The sequence below is a fragment of the Strix uralensis genome, chromosome 14, assembly GCF_047716275.1.
Source record: "Strix uralensis isolate ZFMK-TIS-50842 chromosome 14, bStrUra1, whole genome shotgun sequence".
Classification (NCBI taxonomy): Eukaryota; Metazoa; Chordata; class Aves; order Strigiformes; family Strigidae; genus Strix; species Strix uralensis.
Window position 1 is genome coordinate 10,026,340 of NC_133985.1, and position 18,103 is coordinate 10,044,442.

At 37.5% G+C, this 18,103-nt stretch overlaps 1 protein-coding gene across 2 annotated transcripts in view; it reads right to left on the minus strand.

Annotated features, from left to right (window-relative positions):
- Positions 1–18,103, minus strand: part of GABRG2 (gamma-aminobutyric acid type A receptor subunit gamma2) — a 72,077-nt gene that overhangs the window by 35,594 nt on the left and 18,380 nt on the right. For both annotated transcript variants that reach the window (XM_074884109.1, XM_074884108.1), the window contains exons 2-6: positions 12,165–12,313; positions 10,457–10,524; positions 9,259–9,479; positions 4,832–4,914; positions 3,992–4,129 (exon numbers count right to left, since the gene is read on the minus strand). In XM_074884109.1, the coding sequence (XP_074740210.1) occupies positions 3,992–4,129; positions 4,832–4,914; positions 9,259–9,479; positions 10,457–10,524; positions 12,165–12,313 (659 nt within the window). The remainder of the gene's footprint in view (positions 1–3,991; positions 4,130–4,831; positions 4,915–9,258; positions 9,480–10,456; positions 10,525–12,164; positions 12,314–18,103) is intronic.

Here is an 18,103-nt window from a genome sequence, read left to right on the forward strand (position 1 = left end):
CTGCTTTCTGCCACATTTGCCAGCTACTTTCACATTTGTCCCATGTATAGACCACGTGTCTAATAAATCACACACTCTTAAATAACTAAAGACATTGTAAGCATAATATGAACCCTGACCATGTCAGTAAAGCAACTGGCTTTACTATGAAACCTGAGTATTAGGTTTGAAGTAGGATTTTGTAACTCTGATGTTTTCTTTGTAAGGACTAGTCATGGCAGCATCCATCCAAATTTCAGAAGTAGGTGAATTTTTATTCTCTAGACTTTTCCATTAGCTCATCCTTTTTTTATTGGAGAATCTCACTATCATTCAGTGGATGGGGCCTTACACTGTAAGCAAAAAGGCCACACAAGAGAAATGGTAGTTTCTTAATAAATGATGGAGGTATGCACTGTTTGAGCAGTAATTACGGACGTACTTCAATAATACAATAGATCTTAAACCCATCTCAGTTTGTCAGTGTTTGAGGTCAACTGTTTATATAACTCAGACTATATTATGTCTTAACATGCACTTTACCACAAATAATCTAAACTAAACCACTGCTGTTTTCACAGCAGAGGATGTTGTGAAAGAAGGAAAAAAATATACAGATAATATATTATTGAATGTACAGACTTTTTAGTCATTTTAATGAAATGTTCCCAGGGCAGCAGGTTGAGAGTTAACTTTTCTTAACAGTCCCCACTAGTAATGGACAGTGGATTCCATTAGCTAAGTCATTTCTTATTGCTTGTCTGTGACTTTCAAAGAAAATTAGAGTCACATGTGAATGCTCAGTTTAGAGAGAAACAAGCTGACAACTCAGGATGAGTCACTTCAGATAAGAGAAACAGGATGGTTTCTAATATTCCAGTTGCTTTTTTCTGCTGTTATTGGGATTTGCTAACTGATCAGGGACAGAATTCCAACATCTGAACCTTTCAGTTAATCTTATATTTCTGCAGCGCATGTAAAGGAGGAGCAGCAGATAAATGTGGTCACTTCAGCAAGTCCGTCAGATTTTATGAAGCTTACACTCAAACAGTCCTTGTCCTTCTCTGCCTGTAACAGCCCACATCTCAAATGTTCAGCTATGGCATGACAGAAAGAGGGGTAACGGAGTTTGTAATGACCAAGTCTCAGCCATCCTTTCTGATTCTCTTTTCTGCTCCAGTCACCAAGCAAGCATAGCCCTCAAGGACTAGAATGTGTTAGTCACTGGGAGGCATGAAGCTGAAAACAAGAGCTTGTTTTGAAATGGAGTAAATGCAGATATGGAAAGTTTATTCCAGTTTAAAATGCCTTAACTCTACTACCAGGTTCCTTGTGTTCTGTAACTATTCAATCTCATAGTCTCTAAATCCCCCTTCTTGTGTTCACGTTTCTCTGTTTTCTGTAGTAATCTAAATTTCATTTTGGGGAAGAGTTCTTAGAAGTATAGTATAGTACTATTTCCAACATCTCATTAATCTTTCCATTGCCTCCTCTACTGTACCTCAGTTCATATCCCCACCAAAGCATTGGCAGTTCTACTGTCATTAGTTTGCACCTAAATTCTATTATACACAGCACTGCAATTAGTTGCATAAAGTCTCATGGGTATATGGGCATTCAAACATTTGACTTGCATACTCAGGCTGCATGTAGGTTGATAGTAAATCTATAAGTCTGGAATATTTTTATTTTCTTTTGGGAAAACTATTGATAACGTGTGCATGTAAGAGTAATTTTAGGTAGACTATGGGTCTGGCTGAGGAGTATTGGACTTAATGTAGTTCCCAGCATGCTAATAGGGTATTTAGGGAAGCAATGAACACTCTTTAAGCTCCACCAGCTTTAGCAAAATATTTGTAGGAGATAGACCAGATTCATTACAATCCCTATTTTGTTGTGGTTTTTTTTTTTTTTCCTTTCCATCTTCTAATTATTTATATACTGCATCTAGATCAAAATAAAATCTAATTTTCTTGCATATCTGTGGTCATAAAAACAAGAGGAGCAAGGAAAATCAAACATAAGATAACTGCAGCAGAAGAAATATATACACAGGACATTTTTCCAATTTTTTGTACTCAGCAGGTCTTTGAAAGCAGCTCAGCAGGCTGAATAGCTTTCATGAGCATTTCTTCTTAGGAATCAGGTGATGACTAGAGTGACTCTTTGCTGCTTTAAAGTGCATGCTAGATGCTAATTACTTTTTTTAAAAGCAAATTAAAAGGGCTGGTGTGTGTCATCATATTAAAAGCTACTGATGCAACATTATGGTAGTACTCCAGGTGAGTACTACAAGCTTGAATGGCTATCCCCTGAAAAAGTAAACGTTTTCTTTGCATTGGAAAGTATCTTTTTGCTTTCTGTGTTTTACTGTTTGTTTCCCAGTATGCACTTTCTTCACATTAGCAGAACATTAGGGAGTGCTTTTGATTCACCAGTGCAAGATGTGCTGAATCAGTGGATATGAATCTTGTAGCATGTTAAGATTTTATTACTTTCTATCTCTGGCCAAAAAGAAAAAATGTTTATTAGAGAAGGGCTCAAGCAGAAAAGGAAAGAAAAAGAGCAAATAAAAAGAAACTCGAATTAAGGCTGAAATAAAGTTAGTTTCCAACCTGGGCAGGATGAAACCTTAGACTGCACTTGAGTACACTGCTGCCTTCTGTGTTTTGCCTGTTGCAGGGGTAGTCTGAGGTGAGATGTACCGTTATTTATATTTTTGCTTTGAGAGCAATTCCACCATGTCATGTATAATGGTGGTTATTAGCAGCTATGGCTCACACACATGCTGCTCTCTTGTCCTCTTTTGCACCTGTATTTTTATTTTCCTGGGAAAATGAGAAAGGTCAAGGCTTTCTTGAATAGCTGACTAAATATCTTCCTCAGCTAAAATGGCAGAAGATGCCATAAGACAAATGTGGCTACAGCTGGGAGGCTTCATTCCATTTTTACCCTGCTCATAAGACTAAACATGTCATTGGTGCTTAATGTCCAGTGATTCAGGAGTTGGAACTTAAATTAATTCTCGACCTCTTTGTTTGCACTCCAGTGTAATGCACAGCAGGCTCCTCTCAACTCTAGCGTATCTCACTCTCCTTTTGAATATAACAGCAACGCTGACCTTTTAAAAATAAAATGGAGATATTTCTGAAGAATTAACACAGATGTCTGAATTTAAATCAATATATTTACCAGAAAAATAAAATAATGTAAAAATCAAAAGCAATCTGAAAAGAAAAACTGCTTTCATTTCACTGTTTGTTTTGAAAGTAAGAAACCAAAGACAAGGGATATTATGAACACACAAGAATATTAATATGCAATTCCTCTTTACATCCTTTTTTATATTCACTGATTTTCTTTCCACTGAGAAATAAAACAATATATATGTCTAGAAGAATGCATTTTTCTGCTTAGTTAGTAGGGTTAAAATTGCTATATTTATTAAATGCCGGGTACTTTCTCATTTATCATTTTAAATTCCATTACTTGTTTCCAAGGAGATAGAAATGTGCAGGAAAATCATTTGAGAGACTGATTTGTAAGACTCTTATCCTTAATGAGAGTTGAATGTGACCTGTCTTAAGGAACAAAATAAACTTGGAGGTGCTGTAGTAAAGAGTTTGGGCCTTCAAATTTCATTTCTGTGCATTCTTACTTTCTGCTTCTGGAAGTTGGAAGGGGATTGAAAAGTATTCACATCAGTATCAGATTATCAGTTAGTGGCTAGCTGTGCTGTTTTCTACACCCACCCCAGGTAGTAGTGGCTTTCTTCTGACAGTTCTACGTATTTCTTGGAGGACAAGAATGGACAGTAGATGACAACTTATTTTTCTTCCTGTGAGTTCTTCTTCAGAAATACTAAAGCCTGGATGGTTCCACAGGTATTTAAAAGACTGTAATTGTTCAGTGAAGTGCCAATACTAAGTTCTAAACAGATATTTCTTTCTTTCTTTCTTTCTGTTAATAAAATCCTAAATGAATCTGAAAGTAAACAGATCAGTTGTCTTACCTGAAGTAGTCTTCACCACCTCAGTTGTATTTCTTAATCCTGTAAAGGAGAACTGGTAAAGCCTCCAGGACCTGGTGTCCCCCACCTCCACTGAGCTGCGCTTCCACTGGTAAATGATCTCTTCTCTTGGGTAGCCATCTTATTGCAATGGAAAATACAGAATGCTTTGTTTCATAGTCATTGCTAGGTTTTTAGTGTACTTTGGGGAGTTAAAATACTATTTTCTATTTCTGGAAAAAACTGGAGAAGCATATTACAAGTAAATTATAGGTATGTTTTTCTCAAGTTACTTAGTAGCGCCTTTTACTTAATGTCACATTTTATTTTATTTATTATAAATTAAAATAGCACTTGAGATAAATTTTTCAAAAATTAGTTTTACACTTTTGTGGACCCAATAGGATACAGTTTTGCCCATCTTTCAATTATGCCAAAAAGTCTGCAGCTGGACCTGGAATTCACACATTGACCTGACTGCAAAATGTCAAACTCTTCACTCCAGCTATTGCAATAGTAAAACATCCATGCACAGGGGAAGGTATCAGGCCATGACACTTTGATGCTGAAAGTAAAAATTTCTACTGTTATGCTAAGATATAAGCATAAATTAATCACATAGGTCCCAGAACTTGAATCCTTTTTTATATAACATTCTTCAATTGTATTTGTGAATGTATATGATTCATGCACTTGCAAATAAGTTCAAAATAAAACTGAAAACCATTGGACTATGTCTAGTTGAGAACATAACTCTTGCTGACTCCAAGTATGTGAATATAAATTTATAATAAATGGTTCAGTGTGGGTCAGAAAAGGGATATTTCTAAGCATGTTACTTACAGCTTGAAAATTCCAGGGGGCAGGAATGGGCATCCATTGGGAAGTTGTGTAACTGTAGCTGACACTCAGCATCGATTGTCAGCCTGAGGAGAAAGAGATGGGGATATACAGAACGTACTTGAGAAGCTTATCCTGAAAACTACATCTTACTAATATGGAACCTGACTATGAAATATGCAAATATAATATATATATATGTATAAAGCAAAAGTAAAATATTGATATGTATGTCTTCATTTAGATATTCCAAGCATAGGAAGACATCATGGTTACTGATAAGCAGCGTTTCTTTTTTGGTTAAATAGGCCCTGATCATTTACTTTCTGGACTGTGTAATAGAATAAGGTATTAAAGTTCTGTTCCTATGCATCTGAAATGGCAACATTACTCATGACTGGCAAATCCATAAGTAGATATACAGGTCATCTCATGACCAGTGACAAATCTCTGTGTCACAACACGCCATAATGCACTAGGGAAATGTATTTTATGTGACAAAAATTCTATTTCAGAAATGATGGATGGGAGTCCAAATTTAGACACCTGCATCCAAGACAGCCATCTAGACTACCTTCATAGCTAGTGGGAAGGCACTCTGAGGATATACTTAATTTAATTCAAAAATAAGACATTTAAATCAGAAGAATGTACTGAAGGGTGTTTCTCTCCACTGAATATCAGGAGAACCTTCACGATAACTCAGGTGGTGCAGGTGCTATAGATTAGGTAGAGATATGTACTTTTAGAAAGCCAAAATTAGATGAGATGTATCCCCTGATATGCCTGCTAAAATATCTACCACTTTTCATTCGGTCCATTAATTGTTGCTAGCCTATACATTGCCCCAGCCCTGCCATGAGCTGCATGATGCTTGGACTTTAGAAAGGAGGGAAAAGGTGTGGTGAGAGAGGGAAAAAGGAAAAGGAGGGGGGAAAAAAAGGCAGACTGATGTTTATTTGTTCCATAAGTCTCTAGGAAAACTGTAGTTTTCTGATCTTTGCTGGTTCCTGGATGTCCCAATGAGCAATCCTATGAGCTGGGGTTGTCCCCTGACTCCTGCATATAGGTGCTGCATGCAAATGACTCCCTGAGTCTCATACTGTGGGATGCAGAGGGATGCTGTGACCACTAGCCACCAAATTAATGAAGTCAAAAGGAAACTTTTCTGCATTAGGGATTTAGGAATAAATCTAATCTCCTTTGAAACTAAGGGAAGTTCTGTTTGTGACACAGAAGAGAGCTGATTCTGTGTGCTGTTACTGCCCTTTGTCTTCTCATTTCCATCATCTTCAGTTTCATTTCAAGATAATCATAATATGGATCAAAAAAAAAAGATTAAGTTCTTTCTTCAATATTGCCTTTTCTCTGGTGAATATATTTAACACTGTTTGAATTTGGGATAGGCTCAGATTTACTGCTGGTTTTTATTTGTTTTCTCTTGTGGAATTGAGTAGATTTCATTCCCTAGCACAAAGCACAACCCAGGGTTTGAACATCTCCAAGCATGGAGTTTTCGGGGCAACCTGTTCCACTGTTTGACCATTCTCGCAGTAAAAAAATTTCTTCTTATCTTTAAACAGAATTTCCTGTACTTCAGCCTGTGCCCATTGCCTCCTGTCCTATCAGTGGATACCACTGAGAAGGTTATGTCTGTGCCTTCTTCACCCCTTCCATCCACTGCCTTCTTTACCCCCACCCACATTACACACATTGATAAGATCCTCTGAACCTTCTCTTCTCTGGGCTGAAGTCCCAGCTCCCTCAGCCTCTCTGCACATCAGATGCTCCCAGCCCTTCAGCATCTTAGTGGGCCTTCATAGCACTTGCTTCAGTAGGCTCATATCCCGCTTGTACGGGGCAGCCTAGCACTGGACCCAGCACTCCAGATGTGTCTCACTAGTACTGGACAGAGGAGAAGGATCATCTCCATTGACCTGCTGGCAACAGTCTTACTAATGTAATCCAGGATGTTTGCCTTTGCTTCAGGGGCACTTTGCTGGCTCGTGATGAATGTCCACCAGGATCCCCAGGTGTCAGAGATGTGACACCAGCTCTTTCTCTGCAAGGTGCTTTTCAGCTGGCTGGCCCCCACCCTGTACTGCTGCATGGGCTTATTCTTCCCCTGGTTCAGGATGACATTTTCCTTTGTTGAACGCCATGAGATTCCTCTTGGCCCATTTCTCAGGCATGTTGAAGTCCATCTGAGTGGTAGCGCAACCCTATGATATATTAATCGCTCCTCCCAGTTTTATATTCTCTGCAGACATGCTGAGGGTGCACTCTGTCCTATTATCCAAGTTATTAATGAAGATGTGAAGATGTTAAACTGTATTGGGCTAGTACAAAACTGGGGCATACACCACTAGTGACTGCTATCCAGTTGTCTTTCATGACACTGATGTTAACCCTTTGAGCCTGGCAGTTCAGGCATATTCAATCCACCTCAATGTCCACTTATTTAGCCCATACCTGATCCTCCTCTGCCAAAGATAAGCCTTCCTTGCTCCACTTTCCTACTGGTCTCAGGCACTTGGGATTGCTGAAAGTAGCGTTTTACCAGTAAAGACTGAGGCACAGAAGGCACTGTGTACCTTGGCCTTTTTGGTGTCCCTTCTGACAAGGTCCCCATTCCCATTCATCAGCACACCTACATTTTCCCTAGTCTTCCTTTTACTGAGGATGTATCTGTAGAAACCCTTCTTGTTTTCATGTCCCTAGTCAGATTTGAATCCAGATGAACTTTTCTAACCCTGTCCCTGAGTGCTCAGGCAGCATCTCTGTATTACTGCTGGGTCACCTGTCTCTGCTTCCACCTCTAGTACAATTTCTTTTCACATTTGAGTTTTGTCAGGAGCTTTGTGCTGATCCATGCAGCCTGCCTGCTAACTTTGCTTGATTTCCCGCTGGTCAGGATGGACTGTTCTTGAGCCTGGGGGGAGGTGACTGAGAAAATCAACCAGCTCTTCCAGAGCCCTCTTCTTTTGAGGACAGAAATCCAGATCTGTGATGATGCTATCACACTTCTGGATTAATCCAGGTTGAATCCTTACTGGTGCTTGCTGTGACTCACTAGAACAACTAAGCACACATTAATAACAGATAACTGTTTTTAAATTCTATCAGTCAATATCTCTTTCTAATGAGAGAAACTGAGGGGTTTGAAGAGAAAGGTAACAAAATCCAGAGTGGTGTAGCTAAGTCCAAATTTAACATTTCAAAAGTGGACCTAGGATCTTCTTTATCAGACTGACTTTGATTTGCACTGGATTTCAATTTCGATTATTGTCTTATCTCTTCTGGTGATGCAATGTGTAATGAATGTAAAGTAACTATGAAATAAAACTCCTTTTTGTAATTCAGACAGTTGCAACATTGAAAGGTTGTCTTAACCAAAGTTAAAATTAAAAGTACACTCATTAAAATTATGAATGTACTTTTCTTCAAAATTTTATTTCTGCCACCCAATAAAACAAAAGCACAAACAACACTGAAAAAAATGCAGTCTAAAACTCAGATGGTCTTATATCTAACATCTTTGATTCTGTACTCTCGTTTTGAGTTATAAATTCTCTTGAACAAATGCTGTCTTTATCTACATATTACATAGAACCAAATATTATAACCCATGTAAGAAAAAGTAAAAGAAGAATGCACTTAGGATTTTCACATCTGGAAGTATCTTATGGTCACTGGGAATATATATTTGAGTTGTCATATATTGCATATGTTACACTTAAATGTAGGCATATGCATAACTTAATTATTGAAAAGACAGTTTTTAAAGGTAATCTTGAAAGAAAAGCTATGCACGTGACTGAGAAATCTGGAGATGAGCATATCAAGTTCAGATTCATGAAAATTTTAGTGGAACAGGGCATATGTGTTGGTTTTGGATTAAACCCTAAATGACCAATGCTGAAATGATAATCCTTATTTTCAAAAGATATTTGAGGAATGAAATGCTCTTGCAGGGTAGAGCCACATCTAGTTAAATGGTAATCAATTCAGAATAAGGGACCTTTGATGTATATAATACCTCCTTTTATACCATCTACTTAATTCAAGGATATTTTGAATTCATCAGTTTAACCCAATAAAAAGGACAAACTAGTAGCAAACAATAAAACATATGTGAAAATGAAGATGAATTACTATAACAACGTTTATATTGATTTTAGTATATGAAAGTGAGTATTGTGGAGCAAGACAGTACAATCTATAGGAAGAAATAAAACTCTTTACATTATAAAATAAATTACATGCAAGTAATATCTGCTAAACATTTTCCTTTTTCAGAGTTGTATGCATAAGTAAATAGGAAAACCCAGTGTTTTTTCCTTCAGATTAATGTCAAATGACCTGAATTCACAGGACCTTTCTCTTTGGCTTTCTCTAGAGAAACTGAAATTAAAGTCAGGTATAAATACCTCAATGTGTACAACACTCTGCCGTCATTCCAGATCCTGAGCATCCTATTAGGAGTTGTTATCCAATGAGCATCAGCTTTCTTGGAATTTCGGAAAAAAGTATCTGGTATCCAGATCTTCCCAACCATGTTGCTGTTTAATCTGAGCACTTTTATAGTGCTGTTGAACTTCAGACGTCTGTCATACCACGTTTGGGCGAAAAATATATCAATTGTATATTCCTGTTGTGTTAACCAGAAATACTGATGAAAACATAGCACCCAGCATTTGACATAACTCCTGATATGCTTTCCTTAATTTCATATGAAAAAAAATGTGAACTACAGAAGATGATACTGGAACTGATAAAAATTTTTTTGTCAATTTTTGAGGGCATGGTTTATCAAATAGTATGTTTAAAAAAAAATTTCTGTTATTTTCACACTGAAACGTAAAACTAAGATGCAATTGAGTGGTATATGCACCTTTCTAATTCTGTGTCCCTACACCTCAACCCCCACCTGAACAGATCAGAGAACAATTACTTATTCCGCTGGATCTAGGACAGGAAAAATTCGAGCTGACTTGACTGTTTTAATTGTCTGTGCCCCCCAGTTAATATCAGAAGTTGTGAGGCCTCACTTTCCCTGGCACCACTGGGCAGCCAGAAGCTGCAAAGAGAATTACAGGATGGAAAAGAGCAATCTGAGATTTCTTTCTGCACATGAAAACTACAAGAACGAAGTAGACATTGTGCTAAGGCTAGACCACTTTCCCTCACCTGTACAAAGATATAAATAAATTTTTCTGTAGGAACTTTGAAAAGAGGAGAGGAGAGAGGATCTAGGCTTTTTTTCCTTTTCTGTATTGGTGGCAAGAGTGATAGTATCACTGGTGAATGGTTTTCCTAATTTTCTAGCAATCTGGAAGCTCAGTATTACACAAGTTAAACTGTCACAAAGCACTTGAAAGTCAAGCACATAAAAGTGTGAGGATATGTTAAAACTATTGTTAATACATTTTCTTCAGCAGAGAGCTCATTTTCCCTGTCTTGTAGAGATTCACATAGTCCTCACCTCCATAATAATAATAACGAGATTTAAAAATTAATATAGGTATAGCACAACATTAAAACTAATGGAAGCTTTGTAATGTCAAAAATGATGGGGGCTTTGTAACAATGTGAACATTGTAGAAAAACTGGCAATCATTTACTTACCATATTGATAGCATTCACAGGCCCAATGCTATTTACGTACATGTCAGTGTGAATTACTGTCGGTTTAACTGTAAGAGAAACAAGAATCAGTAACAGGAGTGAAGGTCAAAATCAACTACATGAAAGTCAAACACAAGCAAAAAATTATAGTACCTCTTTTGTATGGCTATGGTTACCTCACAGTTAAATGTGCATATACGATAAATATAAATTTGCAACGGTGTCTCCAGTTTGAAATTAGCTGGAGACACTCCGAGACCAACTCTTATATCATTTATTCTATCAGAACAAATTCACTATGAGAACAAATACTGAAACCACTGTTGTTACCTTAGAGTGAGTCATATCTGACTGAGAGTGTGTGTATTTTGTGTCAGGGCACAGCAGCATATCTGTCAAAACACTATCAACGAAAGCAAACTTATTCTTCTTGTGATGTCTTGCATCACTCGTTTTACATTATGATGCCAACTGCAACATGACTGCTGTTGCCTGCAGACATGGCTGTAGGTAAGTAACAATTCATGAGCCCAAAGCAAAAATAATACTCAAGGCTCTAAAGCAGGAATGAAAAACAGTTGTTAGACTAATTTATTTTGAAATTACTCTATTGTAGCTTTCTTAATCTTATACACCTTGACTAAAACATGGTGGGTTTTTTTCCCAGATGCTTTTATGAATGCTTAATTTTCTTCTGTTCTCTAAAGTCTTGGATTGGAAGAATAAAACAAATTCCTCTGCTAATTTACACTATATACATACACTGAAGGTTAAATACTCATGTTATCCCTCACTGTGAAAAATTCCTTCGTTTTTAAGCCTCTATAAACTCGATAGAAACAGCTTCCTTCATTAACCTTGCTGCTCTCTGCTTTCCTCTGCCTGCCTCATCCATGAATTCTCTTTAGGTTTTTCTATAATCTCACTACTGCTATATCCTCTTCTACAGAGGTATTGTCTGTCTGTTCTGTGCACACATGGGCCTTTGCAACCTGACTTGCAGCAGCTCAGGGAGATCTGTCTCTTCGAGCTCCCTCAATAATCAGTGGAGAGGAAGGCTCCTATAAAAGGCTCCTATAAAAGGTGATTCAGTCAAATAAGACTTCCGTTATGAGTCCCAGCTTGGGTCTATATACTTATACTGTCTGTGGGTGAAATCTAGGGAGGTTGGCCTTACGTGACTGCAGTTATCTTTTGTGAACCTCTTCCTCTGTGCCCCAGTGACTTCTGGCCCTGCTGTGCAGGTGAGGGCCCATGCTGCATCTGTCAATGCAGACCTGCTGCTGTTAGAGGCTCTGTCTGTGTCCGTCACATCACACAAGGATCACACTTCATTATCCTCATTTTGGCCTTCCTTTTCAATATGTTATTTGTGATTCTCTAACACCCTCACTTAGATATACAAAAAAGATAAGAACTTGCTTTTTCATTTCCCAAAAGTTAAATTCCACACTTCCTGTGCAGGTGCATCGTTACGAGCAGCCTGATTCATCAAATCACAACAGTCTTATTAGATATCTCAGAACAGATTTAGTAATCTTAATTTATGTCAGCTTCCAAAATAGTGACTACTTTTCATGCCACTGGTGTTTTACTACATTGTAGTTTGTTTTCACAAACTATTTTGAATGGATTCTGCTTCCTGTGTATATGTGGTATGAAAATGCTTTCTTTTCACTGCTTAATCAAAAATGGTGTAAAAACATACCTCCTATGTCAGGCCTCAACTTGTTGTCATATCCTTCCAGCAAGCCATTTAAAATAAGAGTGACATCACTCTCATGGACTTTGGGAGTCAAAACCCAAGTCTTATTTGAAGTGTAATCTTCATAATCATCATCTCCCTTTTGGGTGGAACTGTTAAAGAAATAAAAATGAAGAAATGGAAAGCCTTGAAAAACATTAATTTGTAAGTAACCTCTTCAGAGACAATACACACATAATTCAGGTTTTAATAGTTCTGTACAAAGCATTGAAAAATTGCCTGCTTTATAAAAGGACACTCACAGTAAAGATGTCACATAACAGCTGAGGTTACAGTTCACTTTAGCAACATTTCCTTTTAGTACAGTTGAGATCATACTCTGCCTATTTGAAGGAATACCAGTGCTTATCACCTTTGGCATGCCGATTTTTTCTCTGACTCAGGTGGGACCTGTTATGAAACAAATCTAATTGTCGCTGAGCTTATGCAACTCTCCACCAAAATATCACTTAGTATGTACACAGGGTTGTTGCGTTATTTCTCTTTGAGAGAATGATTTGATGCAACACATTACTGACAAGACCAATAATTAGATTCATTCAAACAAACTGTCACACAGCTTTTCTCCACTCTGATGAACTTGAGCTTATTGTGCATTTGGAAACTTCAGCACAAATTTTTGCCAGTTGTTTTCGTTTTCACTTTTGCTAACTAGAACCCAGAGAGGATAAAAGGTCTGTCTACCATTTTTTTCTGCTACTGAGCAGTATGACAGCAGATCTAGTATAATTCAACCTGCTTAGCACAGTAAAAAGGGCAAGTTAGGAATCAGTAAAGTGTAGACTAGCCTCAATGGATGTTTTGTTTTCTTCAAATCTGTGCCTCCAGTTCTAGAGGAGAACATAGAAACTACTTTAGAATATGACATCATCAGATATTTTCATTTCAGAATGTCAGTGCTAGTCAGCTGAATGGTGCTAGGCAACTGTAAATTTTTGCATAATATGCCAGTGCCCTTCTTTCCTGACCTGCTTCTGTGACAAGGTTTCAGCACTGCTGGATATGAAAAATCTTAATGATACTACAAATGTCTTAAGCCAATGGGTGGAGTTTGGATACGAATGGGTCAAAAGCAGAAAATTTCATTATTTTCCCATTTCAGCCAGAATCTGTACAGAAGTAGGAAAGAACACAGACAAGTAGATTGTCACGGGGGCTGGAACTCATGCTTGGTACACAAGATTGAAAGCAGTCACAGCTGACCATGGCCGTGGGTGCAATAGTAAACAGATGACTAGTCCCGGAGTCTCAGAGAGCAGATTTTTGCTCAGCTCAGTTCTTGCTCACTCCTCCCTACAGTGCTATCCTGCTGCGCCCTGCTTATACCTACGAAGAGTGGATGGCCTGGAGGCTTTCCCATGTTGGGCATTTGGGAGCTGTAAGCCAACTGCACAAATACAACTTAACTATGAACGAGGTTTTAGCTTCTTTCTTCCCCATGGGCACAGCCTAACAGGAAAGAGCCACAGCACATCTATGCCTCTCTGTATAACACTGTTTCCCAGAAGGTCCTGAAAATACAGTGAAATTTGAAGCTGCCTGAGCCTGCGCATAGGGCTGTAATAACTAGGAATGCATAGCATGCACATGAGAGCCACTCTTGCATTATACTGAATTGAGCTTGGAAACTGCTAGCGAAGCTAGGCTAATCTGTGCCTTCACTTCGTGTACTGAGTGCCCCTGACTGCAGCCTCCAGGCACCACCTAACCCACCCTGTGCCAGCCACACGCATCCGGGAGCTTCAGCTTCCCAGATCAAGAACAGGCAATCCAACCTCCTCCCTCTGGCTACACAGGCCTGAAACTGTAGTGTTTTGCTGGCAGTCAGGAATGGAGTTTTAATTGGCAGTGTGCTATATAGTATTCTACTGGTACTGACAAACAGGCCAGGATAATTAAATCGGTGGGGAAAATTTGTTTATTCAGCTGTCCGGAGTTCAAAGATCTAACTGTAATTCAAAGGAACATAACTGAAGTGAGGTTCTCCCTCCTGGAGGAAAGGAAATCCTTCTAAATAAAGTCTTTGCAAACAGAAGGCACTAGTTTATATGTTTTCAGTCTATGCAAAGTGACTGAAAAAACCCAACTTTATATATAAAAAGCCATACTCCTGTTTTATAACCAATTAAATATCCATTCTCGAAAAAGAATATTTTTTCTGAATGGAAAATGTAAATCAAATACATTCTTTCACAAAGATAATGTGTTCCTAATACTAATGTGATGAGAAAGCTTCAAAAGTCAAACAGCTAGTTAGCAGAGTCTTGACAGTGATGAAGAAGTATGTTTGTCTAGGATGTGTCTCAAATCTAGAATGACATTATTGAACAGCAGCCCACAGTGACTAAAACTTCCATTTCCTCTTGGTAATTATTTGTAGGAAAGAAATAGCTATTTGTTTGCTCATCTGCCATTTCAAGCCATTTTGGCACTCTAAATCTCAAAAAACAGCAAATGCTTTATGAGATTAGTATGAGAGAGAGGAGAGGGAACACAGCCAATGGAACTAGGGAAAAAGACCACTGAATTCCAGCTTTTATATGAATTCCAAGTGGATCATAAGTTAGCATGGGTATCCAATTGTCTGTGTAAAACTGCTTACTAGCCAGAACAATCAGAGGTGTATCTCTATCCAGATGAGCAGGGCTTTAGCTGTGCAACGCCATTAATACTAATGAAAGTTATAATGACAAAACCCTTTTCATCTCCTTAAAACTTTGAGATCAATCCTTCTGATTATATGGCCTAAATTTTGCAAGTGCTTTTAATGTCCAGAACAGATTTGATAAAGCCCAGATTACACCCAAATGCATACTGAAATCTGTTTTTATTTTTATGACTGCTAGAAGTTTTCAAATCTAGTAATATAGGTATGCAAAGAAGCACATATTTACCTACTTGCAGATTACAGTATAATTTTTTGAAAGTTAATGTTTCATACACTGATACAAAATCTGTTTGAGATATTCTCACTTCTGACATTAATGCCATGTGTGCAAGACTGCTCTACATAAATTCAGTTTCCTTGTTTGGAAAAGAGATGGCTTAAGAGGGTCAGAACCCAATCTTGAAACTTCAAGTTGTAAAGTAATTAAAGTTAGAATGTGCTTTTGGAGGTCATCTGGTCCAATGCCTGCTCAATTTGCCACCTAAGCCTGCGTGAGGCAGCTGTGACTGTAATTAATTACGTATATGTATACATAACCATGAGCGTGCCGAACATTCAAGGGGGGCTCTTTGTATGTGTCATATTACTTGAAATACATCTTCACAAATTAGACAGAGGGCAGAAATCACTGCATGCTAATAATAATTTATTAATTTAGACCAGGAAGTGCATTAATTTGGACTACAGGAATATTTGTGGGGTGGATGACAGCAGAAGATTTAGTCATATTTTTAAAATTTTTTTATAAAATGTGCAAAGATCTACGAACTGGTATCTCAATCTACTATTACATACAAACCTCATTTTGCCAATGGAGTTTTTACCATGGCAGGGGCTAAAAAGAGTTTTAACTTATGTTTCTTGTCTTCCTCACTGTAAAATACACATACTAATCCTAATTCTGCATTAAAGAAGTTGTTACTTGATTTATAACATTTATATAGCTCATTGGTGACGTGTAACTTCAGCACAGAGATTACACAAACTCACAACCAGATTCTCCAGATCTTTGCTAGTACACATCACCCATAAGTTTTTTGCAGTACCATCTGGGCAACATTTAATCACTCATGGAGAAAGTGTAACCTCTGTGGCAGAGATACCTACTGCAGGTAGAACTGGGTTCACGAACCAAGGGATAAAGTACTAGTGACAAGATGTTCTATGTCATTGGCATAGCCTCTTTTACAGACCCCTTAGCACTAAAGGCATTATTTCTATACTGGCAATATGCTGAAATTGTAGAAGATTAGTTCAATCAGTCCCAGAGGATATCTCTGCTGAGAAATCACTGATCTGTTAGGAAAATAATTTTTTTCCATCTTCTGTTCTGAACCTTATCTAGAAGACACAGAAAAGCCAATTAGTCAAAGGTTTCGTTAATGTGCAGATACACTGTTCTCTTAGCAGTCTAAAACCATGGAAGTCCTCATTACAGTTTAGGAATCCGTTCCTCTCTTTAATAGATTCAGTATGATTTATTTTCTTTTTTGCTTTCATTTCCATGCAAGTAAGATTGATACCTACGTAAAAATAATCATCACTTTAGTAAAATTTAGCAAATAATTATATTGATGGTATTTAGCTGTCTTATATTATCCTTTCAAGCCCTTTGACTTAAATTCTTTAGTTCAAAATTCAAAATAAAGGGTAGATTTTCTAATTCAAAACTACTGTGTTTTTAGTTAATTGCTAACATAAAGTCAGCATTATAACTTTTGATGATCTCTGCTGTTCCACGACATCTCTATATCAGACACTCTAATGTAACTTCCAGAATAATCATACATAGCATTTCTTGGAATGACATACCATATGTTGGTAAAGAGACAGTATATATTATTTAAAATCACAGACAGCAGCAATAATTTTTCAGTCTAAACTGAGAGACAGATTGAGCACATCTTATTTCATTAGTGAGCAATAACTCATAAAGGATATCCCTTTGAAATAAGGTACATATTTCCTAATCCACAAGAACATGATTTTCACAACTTGTTACAAGTAGTAGAAGGTAAATGATACTCTTCTCTGTTGCAAAAACTTCCCATGACTGTTCAGTCTTTCAACATTCAGATGTGAGGTCATAGACATTCAGCTGGTCAAAATCTCTATAAGTCTGGTGACTTTAAATAAGATATGCCAATTTGTACCTGCTGTGGCTCCATCCTTTAACTTTTCTAAATACAGAAAATGAATTTTAACTATTTCCAAGTTGTTCTATTAGGAAACTTCACATGTCAATTATCCCTGGAATTTGCCTGCTACTGTATAGCTGTTTACAAGCAGAACCATAGTAGCCACAAAGTCCCTGAAGAAAAAGACCTATAGCAGTACTGAATAACCAACAACTAATTAGTTGAATTAAAAACTTAAGTTTATTTGTCAAAAGAATATGACCAATTTAATCTTTTATACCAAGTAGGCTATAGAAGCTATGGAGCCTACAGCAAAGATTTACTAAACTACTCATGCATACAGTAGTGGAAGTGAGTCTTCCACTTAAAGCACCAATGTTTTCTACCTCTCAGTGAAGGACTGAAACAAGGCTTTCTATTTTACCTAACAGCACTGTTTAACTTAATGAACAGTCAAGCTAAATTCATTCTCTGATGTGCATAAAAAATTACCCTAATCTGTAGGCCATACATTATTCATTATGATAATTCGGTCACTGCGAGGGAAGGACATATTCCAAGTTCCCACTGTGGATACAGAGATGGTGTATGCAGATGTGGCATATGAGTATGTAGAGAATAGTGTATTTGCAGGAGATTACAGTGTCTGTGGAAATCTAGCTGTATCTATATTCTCTCTTCTTGACTGCCAATCATATTTTAAGTAAAGCTATCTCAGTTGAAATAGAAAATGTTTTCACAAAGCTGTGTGCTGAATTCTCTCTCCCTGTTCATGTTTCTATTCTGTCCATTTGTATTGTTTAAATCCTAAGGCTGTGACAAGGACCATGATACCTATTTTCTCTTTTACTACTAAATGTTCATCACAATACCCAACCTTCACTTCTCTCAGGATTGCAAATCATGAAATGTGAAAATTAATCTCATTCCAAGTCAATTCCCACATCAGAGATGGAAATGAAGAATAATGCTTTGCTTAAAGAGGAAAAGAAGTTCCCAGTTATCAGAAGTTCCATAAAAGGAAATGGAGACTGTATTGAGCAGTTTGTGCTAAGAAATCACAAAGAAAGTGTCTT